This window comes from Lithobates pipiens, unplaced genomic scaffold (genome assembly GCF_037356315.1).
Source record: "Lithobates pipiens isolate NorthernLeopardFrog02 unplaced genomic scaffold, aLitPip1_a1.2 Scaffold_30, whole genome shotgun sequence".
Lineage (NCBI taxonomy): Eukaryota > Metazoa > Chordata > Amphibia > Anura > Ranidae > Lithobates > Lithobates pipiens.
In genome coordinates, this window is record NW_027507791.1 from 103,029,632 (window position 1) to 103,052,535 (window position 22,904).

The 22,904-nt window shown below is 43.9% G+C and overlaps 1 protein-coding gene across 1 annotated transcript in view; it reads left to right on the top strand.

Moving 5' to 3' along the window:
• The first annotated feature begins 13,404 nt into the window (after positions 1-13,404).
• The window catches only part of FAM177A1 (family with sequence similarity 177 member A1), a 35,206-nt gene continuing 25,706 nt past the window's right edge, over positions 13,405-22,904 (top strand). Inside the window, exons 1-2 of the mRNA XM_077464710.1 lie at positions 13,405-13,558; positions 16,110-16,286. Coding sequence (XP_077320836.1) covers positions 13,544-13,558; positions 16,110-16,286 — 192 coding nt within the window. The 5' untranslated portion in view covers positions 13,405-13,543. The remainder of the gene's footprint in view (positions 13,559-16,109; positions 16,287-22,904) is intronic.

A 22,904-nucleotide genomic window follows, 5' to 3' on the forward strand; every position in this document is an offset into this window, starting at 1 on the left:
ATACCCTCCGCTTGAGTCACAGGTATTATTTTCCGATCCATCACAAGACATTGCCGATGCGCAGCCATTCTTGGCATTGGATCAGGAAGAGGAGGTAGCAACAACCGCCACTCAGCAGTCTGAAGACAGTACCCAGATCAGCCCAAGGAGGTTGGTCCCCGGTGTTGCTGTCTACTCCGAGATCTCTAATTATAGTGGTGGGGAAGGTGACTTCGATGATGACGTGTCTAGTGATGTCACGTGGGTGCCCACAAGAGAGGACGAGGAGGGGAGTTCAAAGGGAGATATGGACCAGCAGATAGGGAGGAGAAGCAGGCGGAACTTACATTGCACAGGAGGGACAAAGCAGACTGGTAATGTCAGGTATGCCAACTGAATCGATGCACTACAAGAAGGACCACTAGTTTTTCCTCCTCCTGTACTTTGAAAACTTTTTCCATTGATTCTTTTATTACCTGTTCCACTACTGGTGTTGTCTATATGCTTCAGTGTCCATGTGGCCTGCAGTATGTGGGCCGGACCAAGAGACCCTTACAGGTCCGTATCAATGAACATATAAACAACATCAGAAAAGGGTTCACTAAGCACTCGGTTTCCAAACATTACTTAACTGTCCATAATAGGGATCCCTCTAACACGGTGTTTCTTGGAATTGACAAATATAGGCCGAATTGGAGGGGTGGTTGTTTGGTTCGCAGCATTTCTAGACTGGAGATGGCCTGGGTGCATAAGCTAAAGAGCTACACCCCCTTTGGGCTGAATATCGATGTTGACGTAAATTGCTTCATTGAGAATTCCTAGAAATGTATGGTTTATATTATTATCTTATATTTATATGTATTTTTACATTTATATATATATATTTTTATGTTTTTAATGTCAATGTTCATCTATTTCTATGAGTTTATTATATATTTTTTTTGCATTTTTTATTTTTTATTTTTGTTTTTGTTTTGTTTTCATTTTTATTTGTATTTTTTTATATTATTTTTATTCTTATTTTATTTTTATATTTTATATTTTTTTATTTATTTATTTTTATTTTTATTTTTATTTATTTATTTTTTTATTTTATTTTATTTTTTATTTTATATATATATATATATATATATATATATATATATATATATATATATATATATATATATATATATATTTTTTTTTTTTTTTTTTTCTCAAGTCATCTTCCAGGACGGCACACCTGAGAGATGAGAGGCTCCTCCCTACAGGAAACACAATCAATCGACAGCTGTTTTAAGTCCCCACCCTTCCCCTTGATCCTCAGTTTTTGATTGTGTTTCTCCCTACACAGCGAAACTGTTTGTTTTTTTCCAAATGACCCGAAGCCTGGGGCTGGTGGTCTCCCCCTGGGAGCCGGACCACAAGCCTGGGAAGCCTCTGGGTCTGGTAGGATATTCTTGTCCTTCCTGGGGGGTTCCCCTATCTTTTCCTCAGGGCGGGCAGCAGAAATTGGAAGAGCCCCCCTGAGAGCTGAAGGACCCTGGGTACAGTGGTGTACCCAGAACTTCAGGGGCCATTATCCTGTCTCCCCCTCCTTACCTGTACAGGTGGCTGTTCAGACGGGGGTGCTGGCCATCGGTTCTTTCCAGGGGGATCTTGTCCCCGACTCCTGGGTCCCCGGTAGCTCGCGTGGGCTGCCGGAGAGGGCGTGGCAACAAGCACCCGCGTCATTTTCAAACTTCGGGAAAATGGCAGCGGCGTTCTTACCCAGGAGGGAAGGCTGAGAGTCAGTAGGAGCAGGCGCCCACATCCTCCTTTCTCTAGAGCGAGGAGGCACCAGTTTACTACGGTGGATGTCTGCCTTAACCACCTCAGATATAAAGATGGGAATGAGGAATGGAAGGCCTTGCCCCCCCCCATGTATATAGACTGACTGACTGGTACAGTGCAGGACACAGCCTAACCTAGCACCTCCCTATGGGGACAGCAGTTGGGGGGGAGCACTTTGGCGGCTATCCTCCTTGCGTGTGGACCATAAGGATGGAAAAGCAAGCCCACTGGCTGTGGCAAAAAGAGGAAGACGACAACGGTGAGTACTTTCCTTTCCTTTTGCCGTGGGAAATTAGCTGCAAAATCCCCAATTCCAGCCAGAGGGTTTCTGGGCATTTGAGATCTCACCTGGGGTCTGGATTCAAATAGCCCTTAAGCTTCTGCTAAAAACACCAGCTGCAGCCCCTCTTACATCAGAGAAGCTGTATGGTGGACAGGTGGTGCAGAGGAACGAGTGTGCCTAAACCACCTCAGATGAGAAAGAGGTAGGTAGGCCATTGCTCCCCCTTCCCCGTGTATATACTGACTGGTGCAGTGCAGAACTTGGGGTCGGGATACAAATAGCGCAGACGCCACTGCTAAAACCACCAGCCACAGCTCCCTCTTACAGCAGAGACACTGTGGTTATCGCAGCAGTAGGTTGCCAGCCTCTCCCTACATGCCCAGTTGTGGTACATTTAGTAGGGATGAATATGGCGTACAGAGGGGACCTGGTAGATACAAAGTTACTTACAGGCCAGGTATACCACTGAACAGGTTATTAATTGGGCAGTGGTTGGTGGATTCAGAAGCTCACCTGGTCAGCAGGTGCACTAGGTTACCGGCCCTATTAGCCCAGCTGCTAGGAATCTGAAGTTGCTTCACGATGTTTAAAAGCTGACCTAACATTCAAGGATGGGCAGGGACCAAGCTACTGTGTGGCACAGTAGAGGTTCCCTTGTCACAGATCCTCCTTTTGGGGGTTGCTTGCTATAGTTAACTTTCATAAGCTCCAACCTCCCACTCCACCTTTACACTGTGTTTATATTATAGTGTAGGAGGTAAGAAGAAACTTTTTTTATTGGTTTGGGCTACAATCCACTCAGTGGCAGATCTAAAGGCGATTCACCATAGATCGCTCCCTACATCCTTTTAATTGAGGATTTTCTGTGCAAACCTATGCAAGAGCTACATAATTGATTGTTTGAAGCCTGCAAATAGCTATTTACCTCCCAGGTTAAACTGGTAACCACCTCTTCTAGAGGGAGGCTTAAATTGGTCTCTAGGGCTGGGCTCATTGAGACTTTAGTTGCTAATCAGCACCACCTGGATATGTGCTGGCTAGCGTTTGCTCAGTCTATGGAGGTAAGGTAGGACAACAACTACTACTACTAATAGTAGGGTGTCCAACCATTTTAGGATCTGTTCCTTCTCTGGTGGTGAAGGTTTAGTATCTACAGCCCAGGCTATGCCTATGAAATAAATTGCCTGTTGGTTATTTCATAAAGGGATAGACCATGACTCCTCATTGGCTGCACACCAGTAGATCAGTAGTGAAGGTTTGTGCTTGCTGGGATGTTTTTGTGGCACAGCAGAAATACACATTGAGATTTTTGACATCTCTGCTTAATAAGGACTATATTGCTGTACATCAGAAATGCACTGCACTGAAGCTTGTTTTCTGTCCTTTATATACTAAAGGTACTGCTTTGTTTGGCTACAGATCAGAAAAATACAACAGTGAAGGCGGTCTGTACTTTCTGGTTTTGTGTTGCACAGCAGAAATGCACATCATTGAGTCTGGTGACATCTCTGCTCATAATGGTTATATTGCTGCACATCAGAGGGTTGCTTATCAGAAAGGCAGCAGTGAAGTCTGATGGTCCTGATCTGTGTGGCGCTGTGCTGATTCAGACAGTGCTATTAACAGCAATGGCTGCCGAGTTTAAACATGCGATTTGACATGTTGAGTCGCATGACAAATCATTTCAATATGGATGTGCTATCTCTATTCATAGTGTTTTTTATTGTTGCACATCAGATTTATACAGCATTAAGGTCTGTGAGGTTTTGTGTCCTGTATTACTGCCTTATCAGAAAGGCAGCAGTGAAAATTGATGGTTCGAATTTGTTGGGCTACATAGTGATACAAATTGAACCCCTGCCAGGTGTAGTACATATACTGCCTTTGGTAATCCATGTAGCACCACAAAGTGGTGTTGTGCTGATTTTAGCCATGCGATTTGACATGTTGAGTCGCAAGGCCAAATCACTTCAATATGGATGTGCTATCTCTATTCAGAATTGTTATATTGTTGCACATCAGACATATACAAGATTGAAGGTTGTCTGTCCTTTTATGTCTTGCATATACTGCCTTATTGGCTGCATATCAGAAAGGACACAGCAGTGAAGGTTGCTTGTCTTTTTCTGATTTTGTTTTTGCTGCTCAGCTGAGAGACACATTGAAGATGGTGGCATCTCTGCTCAGTATTGGTATATTACTACACATCAGACATACACAAAGATTGAATGTTTGTGTCCTGTATGTCCTATATTTACTGCCTTATCGTTTGTATATCAGGCTAAGCAGTGTTTCTCATGGATCTACCTTTCTGCATCTTAGGGATACACAGCAGGGGTTTGTTGGCTGCAATCCTCCAGGGAGTCACAGCATTGGGGACCCCTTACTTGTTCGACCTGAAAATTACTATTTGTTTTTTTCCCTGCGACCTGTGTAATCTTGAGGTCTGTGGATCCAGGAATCAGGGACTGCTGGTGTCGCACAGACACAAATGGTACCCATTGGAAGCCATAGTATGACTTCTCATGCGTCTTGCAGTCCCAAGTCGCAGGTTGGGTCGGACGGGTGTGGGAACCCTAAACTTATCTGTCCCTTCTGATTGAGGTTTTGCTACACAGCAGGAATACTCATCATGACGTTATTGTTTTATTTTGCAGCAGACCAGAAAGATTGCAGCTGTAAAGGCTGTCTGTCTTTTTCCTCAGTGTCTGCTTTTATGTTGTTGCACAGCAGAAATACTCAAGATTGAAGCTTGTTGGTGCTTTCTGTTTCAGAAAAACACAACGCTGCAGGTTGCTTGTGTCCTTTCTCAGTGTTGGTTCTATCTGAACTACACTACAGAAGTGCATGACAGAAAGGATTGTCTTGTGTTCCATGTTTTACCCTGTGGCATAGCAAAAATGCACAACACGGGAGTTGGTGTTCATATTAATCTTATAACTGTGGTGGTTTGTCAGAAATACACAACATAGAAGTTTGGGTCTTTCTGTCTTTATAGCCTTGTTTTGCTGTACATAGGTAAAGCACAACAGTAAAGGGGGTTCCTGTCCTTTCCGTATTTATATATCAGTTATGACCTAGCTAGCTGCACTAAAGAAATACGCAGCATTTAGGGTTTGCTTGAGTCTTAATGTTTTTACGTCTTGGCAGCACATCAGAAAACCAGACTATGAGGACTGTTTGTCTACGTTGAGGTTCAGATTTGGGTCTCTTCCCATATTTGATATATTGGTTTAGCTAGTCACACTCAGGCACACAACATTGTTGTCTATGCTTGTGTCCTTTCTGTCTAAATCTATTGTGCCGTGCCCACAATCTATGATCATTTTATTTGTGATTTGTATTTCAGCCTTTTCCATGGAGGGGCCAGGAGTTCGGGCTGCAGCTGCCACATGTCAGAAAACCTTGACCACTTGCATTCAGGGATGCCAGAACCATTTCCTAGGGTTGAAGCCCTGTAGGGTTATGGGACACTGGAGGAAGGGGATAATGAATCGCCCTGTTTAGTAAGAACTTGGAGAGTTCTGTTCAGAGGAGTATTAGGGCCTGAGGATGAAGTATAAAGATGTATACCCGATCGAATAGGTTTCGGCTCGGTGCATGGCCTTCATTTTGCCCTTTTAGCAAAACTAGACATAGCAATATGGGTAGTCTACTCCTGCTAGGGACTTTAATCTCCTGAAGAAGGCTCTCAGGCGTAAGTAAGGACATAGATTGGGCGTGACTTAAACCCAGGGTTCAAGCTTCTGTTAATCTATTTCCCTTAAGTAGGCTTCCCTTTAGTCTTTTGCTGACATAAAGATAAAAAGGAAGCAGTTTTATTTCCCTCAACAGGATAGTGTTAAGACAGGCCCTCTTATTGATTAATGTAGTGTCCTTTGTCTTACACAGGTCTCTTATTTATCTTTTTAGTGGTTCTAAGTAGCACCTACAGGCATAATAGGCCATGGTTGTTAGATGTGTGAGATGGGCAACATTGCTAACCTACAAGTTTAACATGTTTTCTGATTCCATTTTTAAGAGCCCATTTCACCTAGATACTGCATCTGAAGCGGAAAAGGCAGGAACATCTGTGGAGCAGACCTGCAGATCAGCCGCATGATCCAGCTAAGATGCCTTCATCAAGCATATGAGCGTATGGAGTGGAGGTAAAGCTCACTGCAGAGCCAAGGTTTGCCAAGAGGGTTTTGCAGTGGCCCCACCCTAAGGTAGGCCTGAGGTACTTGTTTATCCTCTCAGGTGTGCCGTCCTGGAAGATGACTTGAGAAAAGTACCAGTTACTTACCGGTAACTGTCTTTCTGGGAAATCTTCCAGGACGGCAGGCCTACTTCCCGCCCGTTGGAGGAGGGAAAATTCTAGAACACTAGAAGGTGAGTACCTATGAGGAATGATTTCCCTTGTGAACCTGGTTCAGGAGTTACTTCTCTACAAACTGAGGATCAAGGGGAAGGGTGGGGACTTAAAACAGCTGTCGATTGATTGTGTTTCCTGTAGGGAGGAGCCTCTCATCTCTCAGGTGTGCCGTCCTGGAAGATTTCCCAGAAAGACAGTTACCGGTAAGTAACTGGTACTTTTTTTCATTTTTTCATTTTTTCTTCATTATTACATTTTGGGTGTTTGTGTATGTAGAATTGATGTTTTGCATATGGTATCGCCTAATGGTCTGACCTTTGGTAGGTTGCGGACCACCCATGTGGTATGTTAAATCAAGTGGGTTAATTTAGTGCTTTCCTATTAAAATCTAATTTGGCAGGTTTGATCTCCCTTCAATGATGGAATCTTATTTTTTAATTCTTTTGTAGTTGTGATTTAATTGTATTTGTCAAATCTTGATCGTTTAAGTGAATTCCTCTGGGAATCCTTTTTTTTGGATAAAATTTTTTTTTAATTTCTTACCTGATTTGTGTTGCCATCAGCACTTAAATTTGTACAGATCGGGTTTAGATGTCCAATAACTTAGATTTTATTTCTCTCTATTGCTAGATATGTGGGTGTTTTTTTCCCATAGCATTAGATAGTGTTGTTTTCCCCAAACCAAGATGGCATCTTCCGTTTCATTTCCGGGGGTCAGACCGAGGTTTGGTTATTGTTTTACTATTTAAGCGGTGCGTCAGGACGACGCCCGTACCCCGTGACCACGTCCCTTAGTGACGAAACGCGTAGGGAGGAGGAGCGACGTCCTGACGTCACCGTTTCACGTGTTTGTCCCGGAAGTATTGGGCACTGTATATCGAGACCGGCCGGCTCGAATTTGACATGCGAGCTGTTTACTGACATTTTGTAAGTGCGCAATTGGCTTTTTTATCTATTATATTAAAGTGTTTTGGTTTTACACTATTGCGAGCCTTATATTTCCTTTATGGTCGCTGATAAGAGGAATTGTTTGGAAGCTGAGAGAAGTGCCTTTTTTCCTGTATCCACCGGGGAATACCCTGGACTGGGGGAGTCAGTCATTGTTTTAAGGTTCTCTATAACCAAGAACCATACACTTCTGGTAAGCGGCAGTGTTAATTGTGGTGGAGGTGCTCACTACTCACAATATTTTGGATGGTCTGTCATCACCTCATCACTGTGGAGTCACTATCATTTTTCTTCAATTAAGGACTTTTATATGGACGTTTTAAAATTACCTCTATCAAAAGGTTTTTCTTACTGTCTATAATTATGTTTCTTTTGATTAATTTATTAATATAATTGAATTTTTTATGTGTATTTCTTATAATACCTACACAGTTCAATTTTTTGCATATTTCTTGCACATTCTTTCTGCATAGGATTGGTATACATATTCACTTATTTAATTTTTGGTGACACTTCACTTTTTTAATTTGGGTGACACAACATTTATTGTATTTCATTTTATTTTATTTTTTTAGCGCAACCCACTCTTCTTTTCTTATTTATTGTTGAATGTAGTATAACATTTGGGTTTGCTGCTTGTTTTTTTATTTTTATTTTACGATTGGACAAGCGCGTTTTTTTCCTTTTTTTCTATAGACTGGTAATGTATCAGGAGCGAGGCATCAACCATGTACGGTCACATCTGGCGCTCCCAGGACACCATCACATGGCTCCGCAGTGTGGGTTTTTTTAACGTGTCCGCTGCTGACAATAGTGTTGCCATCTGCCGCCTTTGCAGTCAACGCATAAGTCGCGGTAAGCCCAAAACTCACCTAGGGACGACCGCCTTAAGAAGGCACATGAGCAGCCATCACCGAGCCCAGTGGGAGCAACGGAACCCACAAAGCCACACTCCAGACTCTCACCGTCCAGGCTCTTCTACTTCTCCTTCTCCTCTCTCCTCAGAATTGTCCTCCTCTCCACCTTCCATCATGCCGTTCTCACGTTTTTCTGGAAAAAGGCAGGCTTCCGTGGGCTAAATGTTCAAGCGTAAAAAAAATTATGATGCCGGATAACCCTCTTGCCCAACGGTTGACCGCTGGTTGTCAGAACTGTTAGCCCGCCAACTACTGTGTCGGTGCCAAGATACATCTGACCACAGACACGTGGTCTAGCAAACACGGGCAGGGAAGGTATATAACTTTCACTGCCCACTGGGTGAACCTTCTGATGGCCGTCAAGCATGTAAGCTGTGGCATCCATGTAGATTTGGTTTTACCGCCACGGATTACATGCAGGCCTGGCTCTTCTTCTCCACCTCCTACTCCATCCTCCCTCTCCTCCTCGGCTGACTCCTTCTTTTGCGCTGCTAGCGTCTCTTCTGCTGCACCGCCCAAGATCCCCAGAACCTATTCGACATGCCAGGTGAGACGTTGCCATGCTGTGCTGCGTCTGTTGTACCTGGAAGCCAAGAGCCACACTGGCCCTGCACTCCTTTCAGCTTTGCGTTCACAGGCAGATCAGTGGCTAACACCGCTCAATTTGACAGTTGGTAAAGTGGTGTGTGACAATGGTGCCCATCTACTTAGCGCATTGAAACAGGGCAAAATTACACCCGTGCCATGCATGGCACACGTCTTAAACTTGGTCGTGCAGCGATTCGTTGTCAAATACCCTGGGGTCCAGGACATCTTGTGGCAGGCAAGGAAAATCTCAGCCCATTTCAGAAGATCTTACACGGCCATGGCTCGCCTTGATGACATTCAGCGGCGACACAATCTGCCGGTCAGACGTCTTATTTGCAATTGCCCGACGTGATGGAACTCAACCTTCTATATGCTTGATAGGCTGCTCCAGCAGAAACGTGCAGTTAACGACTACCTGTACAAACTCTGCGGCAGAACAGGTTCTGGGGAGCTTGGGTTTTTTTCACAGCGCCAGTGGCTGCTCATGTGTGAGGCATGCAGACTTCTGTGGCCAATTGATGAGATCACCAAACTGGTCAGTCGCAGCCATGGTGCCATCAGTGACATGGTACCTTATGCCTTCTTTATGGAGCGTGCATTGCGTCGTGTCATTGATCAAGCCGTGGAGGAGCAGGAGCAGGAAGATGAGGAAGTCGCAATGCTGGATGAATTCCCGGGGGGGCTACTCTATCTGAGACAAGTCAACAACAGGAGTCTGAAGTGGAGTCTGAGGAGGATGGTGCCGGGGAGCAAGAAGAGCATGTGTTAAACCTTTCTGGGATCCCTTGTGTTGTCCGCGGATGGGGGGAGGAGAACGAGGAGGACGAAATTATCCTGGATGATGAGCAGGAGCCAGGCCACCACACAGCTTCCAGTTTAGTGCAAATGGGGGCCTTCATGCTCCAGTGTTTTAACAGGGACCCCCGTATAAAAAGCATAAAGGTCAAGGACCAGTACTGGGTGGCAATGTACTTAGACCCCCGGTACAAACACAAAATGGCGGAAATGTTACCACCATCACAGAGGGCTGTCAGAATGGAACACTTCCAGGCCTTGCTTAGAGAAATGTTGCTTTCTGCTTTTGCGTGCGCTGGCAGAGGAATTCCCACTCCCAGAGAAACAGTTGCGGGTACCAATCCAACAGCGCCTGCAAGAAGAGGTTGGTTTGAAGATGTGTTGGTCACTTCTGATATGAGATCATGCTTTCAGCCGACCCATCAACAGGTGTCATCCGGATTCAGCATCAGGGAACGCCTAGACCGACAGGTGTCTGACTACATCGGGTTAACGGCCGATGTGGACGCTCTGAGAAGTGATGAACCCCTGGAGTACTGGGCAGGCAGGCTTGACCTCTGGCCAGAACTTGCCCAATTTGCAATAGAACTGTTGGCTTGCCCCTCATCCAGTGTCCTGTCTGAAAGGACGTTCAGCGCAGCAGTGGGGATCGTGAACGATAAGCACACTCGCCTAGCTCACGACAGTGTTGACTACCTCACATTTATAAATATTAATGAGGCATGGATCTCGGAGGAATTCAACACATGTGACCAGTAGACCATGTATATGCATAACTCTATAAACGATTTATATAATTTGGCACACGGACCTTTTTTCTACCTTTGGCTCACTTGTACAAAGAAAGCACACCGTACTATATGCCCGTACCCTCCTGTTTGAATAGGTTGAGCGGTGTCATGTTTTGGGGTCCCGCAGTGAGTTGCTGATATCAGTGCTGGTGTCAGTGCTCTCTATCACGGTGCTGGTGTGGTGTCAGTGCTCTCTATCTTGGTGCTGGTGTCAGTGCTCTCTCTCTATCTCGGTGCTGGTGTGGTGTCAGTGCTCTCTATCTTGGTGCTGGTGTGGTCTCAGTGCTCTCTATCACGGTGCTGGTGTCAGTGCTCTCTATCACGGTGCTGGTGTCAGTGCTCAGTCTCTATCGCAGTGCTGGTTTCAGACAGTGAGGGAGATAGCAGCGGAAAAGCCAATCAGCAGGCAGTGCCCGCACCATGGTTGAGGATCAGCACTGGACTGGCACCTCCGGACCACCGCAGTGGAGCCCTGCATAGGTGGGGGTAAGAGCCGGGCAGAGGGAGGGGCTCAAGCACAGGTTGGCACACTGGGACACTGACACAGGACTGCGCTGCCCTGACTGTAGCACTGATCATCTCCTACACCCCCTTCATAGCCTGCCCTGACCTTGCCTCTCCTCCATGGCCTTCATGCGCTCCTGAATTGTCAAAATTTCACAGATAAAAAAAGAATGCTTGTCGTTGTCGATCCCAGATTCACTTAATACTTCTGGTATGTCAGTGTCCATTTTGCACAGCTAGTAAGTATTTTGTGGCTGAAAATATGACCTGGAGGCTTTTAAGGTTCGCCTGCCATTAAAGTGAATGGGGTCCGAACTTTTGGGCACGTTCGCGGATCGCGTTCGTGAAACATCCCGTCGGAAGTTCGTCCATCACTAGTCCCAAGGATGCAGGATTTCAGTTTATTTTTCTATTTTGTTTAAACTTTTTAAACTTACTTATATGATCAGCATGATCAGGGATGTGGCAGATGCATGTTCTGTACATACAATGCCTTGAAAAACTGTTCATATCCCTTAAAATTTTCCACATTTTCTCATGTTACAGCCAAAAAACTTAAATGTATTTTATTGGGATTTTATGTGATAGACCAACATAAAGTGGCACATAATTGTGAAGTGGAAGGAAAATGATAAATGGTTTTCCACATGTTTTACAAATAAATATCTAAAAAGTATGGCGTTCATGTTTATTCAGCCCCCTTTACTCTGATACCCCTAACTAAAATCTAGCTAAACCAATTGCCTTCAGAAGTCATTTACTTAGTAAATAGAGTCCACTTGTGTGCAATTTAATCTCAGTATAATTACAGCTGTTCTGTGAAGCCCTCGGAGGTTTGTTAGAGAACCTTAGTGAACCAACAGCATCATGAAGGACAAGGAACACACCAGACAGGTCAGGGATAAAGTTGTGACAAAGTTTAAAGCAGGGTTAGTTTATTTATATAAAAAAAAAAATATAGCAAGCTTTGAACGTCTCATGGAGCACTTTTCAATCCATCATCCAAAAATGAGAGTATGGCACAACTGCTAACCTACCATTACATGACCGTCCACCTGAACTGACAGGCCGGGCAAGGAGAGCATTAATCAGAGAAGCAGGCAAGAGGCCCATGGTAACTCTGGAGGAGCTGCAAAGATCCACAGCTCAGGTGGGAGAATCTGTCCACAGGACAACTGTTATGCCGCGTACACATGACCAGACTTTTCGACGGACTTGGTCCAGCGGACAATCCAACGGACTTTGCAGCTGAGGTCCACCGGACTTTCAAACGAATGGACTTGGCCACACACGATCACTGCAAAAGTCCGACAAATGCGAACGTGATGACGTAGAATAAGGAAGTTCATAGCCAGTAGCCAATAGCTGCCCTAACGTTGGTTTTAGTCCGTCGGACTAGCACACAGACGACCGGATTTTTCGACTGGATTAGAGTCCGTCGGAAAGATTTAAAGCAAGTTTTATTTCTAGGTCCGCTGGACTTTTGGGAAGAAAAAGTCCGCTGGAGCCCACACACGATCGAATTGTCCAGCGGATTCCGGTCAGCTCTACCCCTTAGATTTACAGCGACTGCACTTGCACTGCAAAGTGGATTTGGGTTTCGTAAAAAAAAAACCTGGTGTGTGCCTTTTTATTCAATCAGCTGTCACACAGTGTAAGCCCAGACTCCACACCCACTGCTTAAAATTTCTAAAGCTGGCCATACACCTATAGATTATCTGCATATTTTCTATGGTTAGATGGAAAAAGTGGAGAGATTCCTCCATCCACACAGTTTAGCGAACATGGAAAAATCTGTTTCACTTTTTCCATCTAACCATAGAAAATCTGCAGATAATCTATAGGTGTATGGCCAGCTTAACACGATGTTCCCTTTTCTAAAGAGTCTAGAAAGATGGAGACAGCAGATATACAAGTACAACTTATGTAGGGAGATTTGTTTCATCTCTGTGTATCATTTGAGGCTTTTCACATCACTGTATGTGAGGGTTTACATCCACTTTCATTTTTATTTTATATATTTATATATTTTTTTTTGCATTTTAGAAAATATCAGCAAAGCTTTGTACAGAGCAGCAGCAGCCCTCTCAGGCTCCCCAGTAAGGCTGGATTCACACCTATGCATTTTTCGTGCTTTTTGCATTTTGCAGATTTGCAATACAGTCCATTTAACATGGTTTCCTATGGAACACGTTCTGTAGTACAAATCTGCAAAATGCAAGAAGCACTAAAAATGCATAGGTGAGCTGATCCCATTGAAGAGAATCTGATGTCAGACTGCTCAGCAGCGCCATCTGCTGCTTAGTTTGCAAATGTCGGTCTGCAGATTTTCAGAAGGCAGCGCCACATAGAGGTTGTAATCGCTTCACCCTATTTACCATAAGAGCGGCCGTCCAATTGGAATGCAAAGGAGGGAGCGCCGTCCAATAGGAATGTAGATGAGGGAGCGTCGTCCAATAGGAATGTAAGTGAGGGAGCGTCCGCTGTGCGTGTACACATCAAGGCCTGGAGAGTACGGAGTGCCTGTTTGAAGCTCAGGGAGGAGCGGGGCTCGGTGTCGTTGCGCTGAAGTATGGCCACCGGGGAGGTGAGCGGTGCGGTGACCGGCTGTCATATGTCAGCAGAGCTCAGTGTGGGGATGTGTGTATATATATATATATATATATATAGTGTGTCTACAGACAGAGCTCCCTTCACTCTGACACAGGCTGGGAGGAGAGGACCTGTCTTGTGGCCACACAGCTGCTGTAGGACTACAACTCCCAGCATTCCCTGTTCTTAGTCTGGGGGCTCCACTCTCTTCATTTCCTCCTTCCACCATTCAGAGAGGTGGGATTGTGTACACCTGTCTGTATTGTGTACACCCGTCTCCTGTCTGGACTTGGCTTCAAAGAGAACCTGTCACTTGCTGCTCCATCATCTGCTGCCAGGGCACTCCCTGCCCACATCTGTATACAGAGAGGGGGTGGATGCTGGTGTTGAACCCACATGTGGTACACGCCTGCCAGGAAGCTGTCACCTGTATGGGCCAATCACCTGAGGCCAGAGCATTCCCTGCCATGTGCACATACACAAAATACATGTATACCTGCAACTGCATGATGGGGGAATTCCCGGCCGCAGATGATTGGCAAAGGTGATCGCTTCCTGGCAGGCTCGCACACATGTGGGTTCACATGCCCGTCCAAACACACCCAAACTTGTGACATCATTGATCTAATTAGATCAATGATGTCATGAGTATCTTTGCCTCCCCCAGTGTACATGTAGCAGCAGGGTGGGGAATTTTCCAGCTGCAGATGGTTGATTGGGTGGCAGTGACAGCTTCCTAACAGGTCTGCTCCAAACCCAGGCTCATCCTAACATGTAACCTGTACAATACTTCACATAGTGAGTACAGTGGCTCCGACTGGAGCTGACCATTTATTTTTTGTTTAGCCCGCTGGGTTGAACGGAAAAGAACTAATAGCATGTGCCAGGCTTAAAGGAGATGTTGCAGAGATTTTACAATCATATTGTCTAATGTATGACCAGTGTTAAACCCATGGGTGTAACTGTCTAACCATCTATCTACCCCTGTATTGTAAGAACTTATGGAAGGTGGCTGTGTATTTCTGGGGTGCCATTTGTAAACGGTGGTTCAGAAAACACACCAAGGCTGCTAGTGAGCCTGTGAATGGCTTGCACCCATCTGTCTTTGGACATCTCAATTCATAGTCAGGATGTACAGAGCTAATCAGAGTGACTCTGTGCCTTGTGATCGGCGCTGTGAACCAATCCCAACATTGCGACCATCATGAGTGTAGCCACTAGTAGAGTTGAGAAATATTCAGCCTATTCAGAACAGAGGAATGGGAGCTCTGAATGTAAACAGCAGAAAGGATGATCAGTAACTGAAGGTGGGTGGGGGCTTTAAGTGCCACTGCCCATCAATGATTGTAGGAGTGTTTAAGGGTAAAAAAAGAGAGGTTAATGTAAGCAAACCCATTTATTTTTTTTGTTAATTATATTACCTATATAGTAATAAAAAAAAAAAAAAAAAAAAACAGTGGCCATTAAATGCCACCAAAAGAAAGTTTAGTGGTAGTAACCCATAAAAAAAGTTGTCCCCTGCTGGATACTAGCATCGCATACTAGCACATTATAAAAGACCTACTTTAGAATGGAGCCCTCCAGCGGTACTGACAGGGCTTCTTTCTTCACCCGGTTTTCCTTCCAGGTTTGCGGGCTTCAGCTGTTTGACTGGCCGAGCTGTAATGACATCACTCAAGAGCCATCCATTGAGAGTGCAGTGTTCATGTGCCGGGGGGCATCACTGGTAGCTACTATAGTAAATGTCTCCTAAACGGTGCACATTGTAGGAGATATTTACTGTACCTACAGGCCAGCTTTATTTTAGGCTTACCTGCAAATACAAGTACACAATAGGGGCTTTACTACCATTTTGATGTGTCTCAAATTTTATACAATTCATGTGGGTAAGTATTTAACAATTCCCATCATGGTAGGGTCATCTTTCTCTTCTGCAGAGGCAGCAGTTGCCATTTGTTCAGAAACCAGTGCTGACTTTATAACCTCATCAACATAATTTGCAACATTTTACTATTATTCTGATGTGATGATGCACCCTCACGGGGAGTGTGCCCATGACAGTCTGGGCTCACACAATATGGATTCAATGACCTGGGGGTCCTGTAACCCAAGAGATGACCGGCAATGGAGAAGGGACATCCTTGGAGTATGGAGAGGGTGAGTAATGCTTTCCAATTTTTTTTTTTTTTTTTTAACAAGAGAGAGTGGAGGAACGGTTAGGGAAAAAAAATGAGATCTCTATTGGTAAACTGAGTTCCTGTCGCCATTATGAGGAGGTTCCATTCTTCATGTTGGATTGTTATTAGTTTTATAATTTTGGAGAATACAATGAAAGGTAGGGAAACACACAAAGGTAGGTAAGAACACCCAAAACCCCAGGTGGACAAGAAAACAGTCGGGAATTGTAGACAGGGACATTTTGGTGTTTGAGTATCCAAATGGATTAAGGAAGTCGCGGGTTCACACTTTACCAGACTAAACTTGTGACTTAAACATTACTTTTAGGTGGGATAAGCTTTTTTTTATTATGTGTTTTATTTGTCCAGGTCATGTCCAGTGGGGACCGTGAGTTTGAGAGTGTTGAGCTAGGGGATGTAAGGAAGAAGAAGAAAATTCCACGTAGAATTATCCACTTTGCCAGTGGGGAAACCATGGAAGAGTACAGTACGGATGAGGAAGAAGAGTTACAAGAGAAGAAGGATCTTTTACCAACCCGTGATCCAGTAAGTGTTAACCATTTCACAATAAACTTTGAGATGCTTTACCTAGTAAAATAAAATGGTAGCCAAAGCTACAACAAGTGGTATGTATTGGACAAGCAGCTGTAAATACGGGGCCAAATGCATGGGCAGTAATGTTAATTTTACAGCAGGGATTTCACAAAAGAAGCCGTAATGATTTGTGCGCAACAAATATCAAACATTTGTGAAGGCATGTTGATTATTTTTAAAGATGAGCTCCAGACAGAGCTAAAAGAAACGCCATTTAACCTAGTAATGCGTTCTGTAGAACTCTTTTATATGTTACATACAGCTGTCGTATGGACATTGTGGGAATTTACTAAAACTGGAGCAGCTGTGCATCTAACTTCAGCTTGCTCTATTAAGCTTTAAAATGAAACCTAGAATTTCACTGGTTGCCATGCACATCTGCTCTAAAAGGCTAAAAGTCTAAAAGGAGAAGTATAGCTAAAGCTATTTTGGCTATGCCGTGACCCTTTTTCAGCAGACAGCGGGCTAAAGCCCAATGTCGGCTGATGTCACCCAGCTGGTCCAGGCTTAGGAGCGACCCTGACGTTACAGTCAGCATCCACTCAGATGCGTGGACCGGCAGCTGGCTCAGGCTCAGCGAGCCACTGAGAGACTAAACTATCCACTCCTGCCCTCTCTCTAGCCCAGCACTCCAGTAAGGGCTGGAGGGGCAAAGCAGAGAGCGGGTGACCAACAGTCACCCGCTCTCTGCAGTCTGAAGAATGAGAACTGAGTGATCAGTGGTCTTTTGATTTCTTAATTCTGCTCTTAGAGGTGGCGGGGGACAGCTGCAGCCGGGTTTGGTGCTGCAGCCATGTAGGTGAGTACTATTTCTCTCCCTTTTTTTTTTTTTTTTTATCATAATACATTAAGATAAAAAGCCTTCTGTGTGCAGCAGCTGCCCCAGCACCCCCCAATACTTACCTGAGCCTCATCTCTGTGCAGCGATGTCCACGAGTGCCTTGGCCATCCAGGACTCTCCCTCCTGATTGACTGACTGAGACACAGCAGCAGCGCCATTGGCTCCCGCTGCTGTCAATCAAAGTCAGTTAGCAAATCAGAAGAAAGAGAGAGGAGGTGGGTCCAAACCAAGGCTCTGTGTCTAAAAGGTCACAGGGAGCTGTGACTCGGCTTGGGTGCCCCCATAGGGACAGGGAGGGTCCAGGAGAGCCCAAGAGGGACCCCAGAAGAGGAGGATCCAGGCTGCCCTGTGCAAAACCACTGCAGCAGAGCAGGTAAATATGGAAAAAAAATATATATTTAAAACAAAATTTTACAGTCACTTTAAGACTGAATACTGTGTTCTTGCATTTTTGAAGTTATGTAGTAGCAGACGTTATTATTCAGGTAATATTTTCTACGCTGTTCCTTTTATATACATTGATTCGTTTAACGCTGTGGTGTTTTATGGTGTGTTTCCCTTCATTGGAGGATTTACATTAAATGATTAACATGCACTTCCCTGTGCAGGTCAGATATAGGACTTGAATTACTCTGCACCTGATCATATCTTACTCTTGAACACAATACGTACATGTATTTCAAAAATATGACTCATCTAAATGGTAAACACGCACAATATGCACATAAGATTTTTATAGTGGATTCTTTGTATACTGCTCTAACTAGATAGTCGGCAATCTGTACTTGCTGTCTGAAAATATCCGGCAATGATGTGCAACAACAGGAAGTGGCACCTTTTTTAATGTGCACTGCATTGGCGTGCTATGAAAAGAATTATAGCAGGTTGCATGTTTGTACATGCACATACATGTATGTCTCTGCTTACCCTATGGTGTGAACAAGCCCTGAAAATACATAATGGCAGTAGGTTGGACTTACAGGTACCTAAATTCTGCATTCATTTGCACCTTTTTTTTTCTCTGCACGTTTTAAATATTACGAATCATTGTTCATAGTGCAAGTGTAAATGACACAAGTGAAGCCAGTAAAGTTGGTTGAATGAATAATCTTACAGGTATGTGCCTGTATATTCATTAGACATTATTGCTATGTGCCAGCCAGTGGACAGGTAAAGATCAAAGTGATTATGTGCTACCTGTTATGTTCTAATCACAATCTAGTAATTCCCCCCGTCTTTTGACTAGTTCTCTGCATTGGAAGGGCTTTATGTTTGAAGATGAAAGATATGCTCAGCACAATTAAAAGCAAAAATAAAAAAAACTTACTTTGTCCTAAGTAAAAGGGCACCATTTTATCCCCAGCTGTTTTTACGTTTAAAGGGGTTGTAATGGCAGAAGGTGTGTGTGTGTGTGTGTTTGTTTGTTTGTGTTTGTGTTTTTTTTTTTTTTTTTTTTTTTTTTTTTTTCTTAATGCATTCTATGCATTACGATAAAAAGCCTTCTGTGTGCAGCAGCCCCCCTAATACTTACTTACCTGAGGTCCATCTAGTTCCGGCGGTGTTCATGAATGTCTCAGCCCTCTGAGATTCTCCTTCCTGATTGGCTGAGACACCACAGAGGTACCATTGGCCGCCGCTACTGTCAATCAAAGCCAGCTAGCCAATCAGGGACAGGGCTCTGAATGGACACAGGGAGCTGTGACTCAGCTTGGGTGCCCCATAGCAAGCCGCTTACTGTGCGGGCACTGAACAGGAGGGAGGGGCCAGAATCACAGAAGAGGGACCCAAGAAGAGGAGGATCTGGGCTGCTCTGTGCAAATCCACTGCAACAGAGTAGGTAAGTATAACATGTTGGTAAAGGCTTTTTTTTTCTATAAAAATAACAATCACGGTAAAGCCCTGTTGAGTCTACATTTTAAATCCGCTAAATATATTGCAGATGCATCAAAAGTTTGACAGTTTTACTTTTATTTAGAAAGCAGACACAGTCCAGCCTTGTATCCAGAGTAGACTAGCCTGTCCCTTCCAGTATGGTGTAGAGAAGGACCCATGCTCCTAATGTCAAACCTGTGGTCTTCGTAGCAGGGAGCAAGTCGGACCTCTTAGTCAGAAGTAGAGCTCTCCAGGCAGCAGGACGCCTGAGCTTTATCTGAAAAGAGTGGCATGACTCTTTACAAACAAGTGAAAAAATACAGTATGGATTCCAAAGTTTTGTAATTCTGTAAGGTTGAATTGTCCTTGTATTTCTTATTTCCTTGTTATGTCAGTATATCGTTTTGCATGCACTTTGCATACATTTTCAGCTATTGCTACCAACCAGCCAAGGTTTTGTTGTTAGTTACATAGTAATCTAGCAGGAAATGGTGCTTTAAAGCTGGACTTTAGACAAATTAACAAAAAAATTATAGTTTTTAGGCTCACTTCTGCATAGAAACCAGGCAGCTTCCAGGTGCTTTTGCCAAAATTTAATTGACAAAGTTGAGGATAAAAGCTGATTGGTTTCCATGCAGAAGTGAGCCTGATTTTGCACTCTCCGGCTTTAGTAAATAAATCCTTCTGTGACAAGCATTCCACAGTCGGGAAAAGTCCTTGTGACTCCATTTGTCTCGGGGAGAATCTTCCATGTGCTCCACTACACAATCCCACTTCACACATGTGCCAAACGTGAAGGCTTACTGGAAGTTCATGACCCCCAGTTATGAGTGGTCAAACTGTGCTTGTTACATGTAACAATAATACTGCTTGTATGGACCTGGGGTTCCAACACTTCTCACAGTTGCTTTTGCAGGACTGTCTATGGATTTGAACTAAATCTTGGGTTCCAGCAGACTTGCCCCGTGTCCCTGTACTGGGTGCTTCAGCTAAAATAAGACCCTTGAATGGACTCAAAGTAGAGCTTTCTTGTGTGAATCTGTGCAGGGAAGCTAATTGCTGGATCAAATCTTGGGTGGTTCAGCAGGGACTGGCTGAAATTCAATCCATCTATGGGCAGGCTGGTTATATTGAAGTAGATCCATCAATCTACTTCAGTACAACCAGCCTGTCAGATTTTGTGCAAATGAGCACTGCCTATAGCAGTAAGCTGTGATCATTATGTTCTGCCAACAGGGAGGGCCCCCCACTAGCAGAACCAAATAGCGCAGTGGGAAGGATTTTCTTGTCAGCACTGACTGTGTTTATGGGAGATTTGAGCAAAAAATGTATCATCTTTGGCATGCCTTACTGATCAGCAGTGTCTGTGTGAGCAATCAAGATTGTTTTGAACACTGTTTGTCACAGCGGGACGCTGTTCACTTTCTTTTGCAATTTATCGAATTGCTAATTTTTATTATTCACTATCACTTGATGCACATTGTTCGTTATTTATTTATTTTTATATTAGAGATCAGTGCAGCTATTGTATTCATTTAGTCTTAGGCCCCTTTCACACTGATGGATCAATATGATCCCCTGTTTTTCAAGCGGACCCGATCGGACCATCCATTGCTCTCTGTGGAGCAGCAAATGTTGGCTCACATGTGTCCGCTGACACCCGCCGACATCCGATCCAATCCGATCCGCTAAAAACACATGGATAGGGGTTCCGTCGGATCGTATGGAAACGGACAGGCAGTGCGTTTCCATCTGACTGCCCATAGAAAACAGCAGGCTTTGTCCGTGTCCTCTCTGCATCAGGGAAGCAGACACAGACCTGTCATTCACCTGCTCAGCGGGGATCAGTAGACCGATCCCCTGCTTAGCGTGTATATGTGTTATAACCAAAACGTTTTTTAATAATTTTAACCTCTTCCCTTTTTTTTTTTTTTTTTTTTTTTTTTTATTTGGACCATTTCAGTTTATGTATTTGTACTTGCATCATATGAGAGATTAATTTTAGTTTTTTATTCAAATATGTGGGCATAAAATTACATTTGCCATTATTTAAATCTATTAAGATTTAGCACTGTTTTAAATTTGTACACTTAAAATTTGGAGTTATTTTGGAATTTAGTACTGCTTGTAGTCCTAATTACTAGCTGGTGCTTAGGGGTGGTGCAGTATATTTTGGCATTAAAGTAGAACTAAAGGCAAAACCTTTTATTTTAATTTTTGTTTTGTTTTAGAGTGGTGCGGGATTAAGAACACGTCGGTTTTTATTGCTGTCTGTGCCCCCGTTAGGCTATTTTCACACCGAGGTGGGGGGCGTTAGCGGTAAAGCTGCCGCTAGTTTTAGCGACACTTTACTGCTGTTATAGCGGCCCATTGATTTCAATGGCAGGGGAGGTAGAGGAGCAGTGTGTACAGCACTCCCTCACCACCCCAAAGATGCTGCTTACAGGACTTTACTTTTTTTCCTGTCCTGCAAGTGCACCACTCCAATGTGAAAGCACTCAGGCTTTCACACTGGGGAGGCATGAGACGCTTTACAGGCACTATTTTTAGTGCTAAAATGACTGAAAATCTCCCCACTGTGAAAGGGATCTTAGGGAGATTTACCCTCTCTATTTGTCCTGTTTACTATTATCATTTAAAGTAAAAGAAAATCCCAAATTTTGGGTTGACCCCAGAAAACTAATAAAGGGGAAATCTTCCAATGGGGACACTAGTTCTAGTGACCAGGGGGTTCCCAAGAGATTTCTTTAATTAGCAGGGATTTTCTCTCACTTCCTGTTTTGGCTATGGGACAGGAAGTGAGGGTAAATCTCCCCAGTGGGACAAATATTGCTTACTCTAGAACTTTAGGTGAAATTTTTTTTTCCCCGTTTTGGATACTTTAATGAGGCAGCAGTAAGGGGTATATCCGCTCACCACACCCCAATATTCAAAGTCGCCACACACATTCACTATCTTGATGTTGCTTTGTGTGAGACAATAATACCTGGTTCAGCACTGCTATCAATAAAAATGCACAAAATTTGTCTGAGAATTTCCCGCCGTCATATCTCTCTTAACAGGCGCAATCTTGCAACATCCTGCTTTGCAGTACAAGTTTACATGACTGTTTATGTGATTTGTAATACTCCATGTACTGTATTCGCTGCTTTAGTGTATATACTGTAAAATCTCAATTCTTGTTAAAAACCAGTTTACTGTGACCTGGAATGGGATTGGAACAGGTAAGATGGGGTTACCGAGTATTGTACAGCACTCTCGCCTCACCTTACCACCTGCTAATTAAACAGTTCTAAGGACTGCATGTGAACTTTTGTGTGAAAGCAGCAGAGAATGATGTCACGGCTGTACAGAATATAGCCCCAGCAGGAAGTATACAAACAAAAGAAAGGGCTGGTGAAACAGATACAAGGAAACCTGCAAATTTCTTGGTGACTTACAATTGTACAAAGGATTGGAGGGGCGGGGAAGTTTGTAATTGTTGTACAAGCATAAAGGAACATGGAGACCTGAAAAGTAGCTTGTAGGAAGTGCACAAAGATAAGTAGAACTTGGCTTGTGGGAGTTGTACATGGGAGATGGAAAGTAGCTTGTAGGCAATAATTACTGAAAGGGGTACATGGCTTATCGGAGTTGTACAGGAGGTACATCGATTCTTATACTCGCCTAAACTCCTTTTCTCCATTGAGAGACGCAAGAAGTTTTTCACCTTCACACCTTCAGGTAATGCATTCGCCAACCAAATTGGATACTGGCAAACAAACTGTAAGTTAGTCAAGGATAACCCCTCTTACTATCACCATGCCTCAATTATAGTAGCAAAGCAGTACTAAGAACATAATTGTAAAGACAGAGGT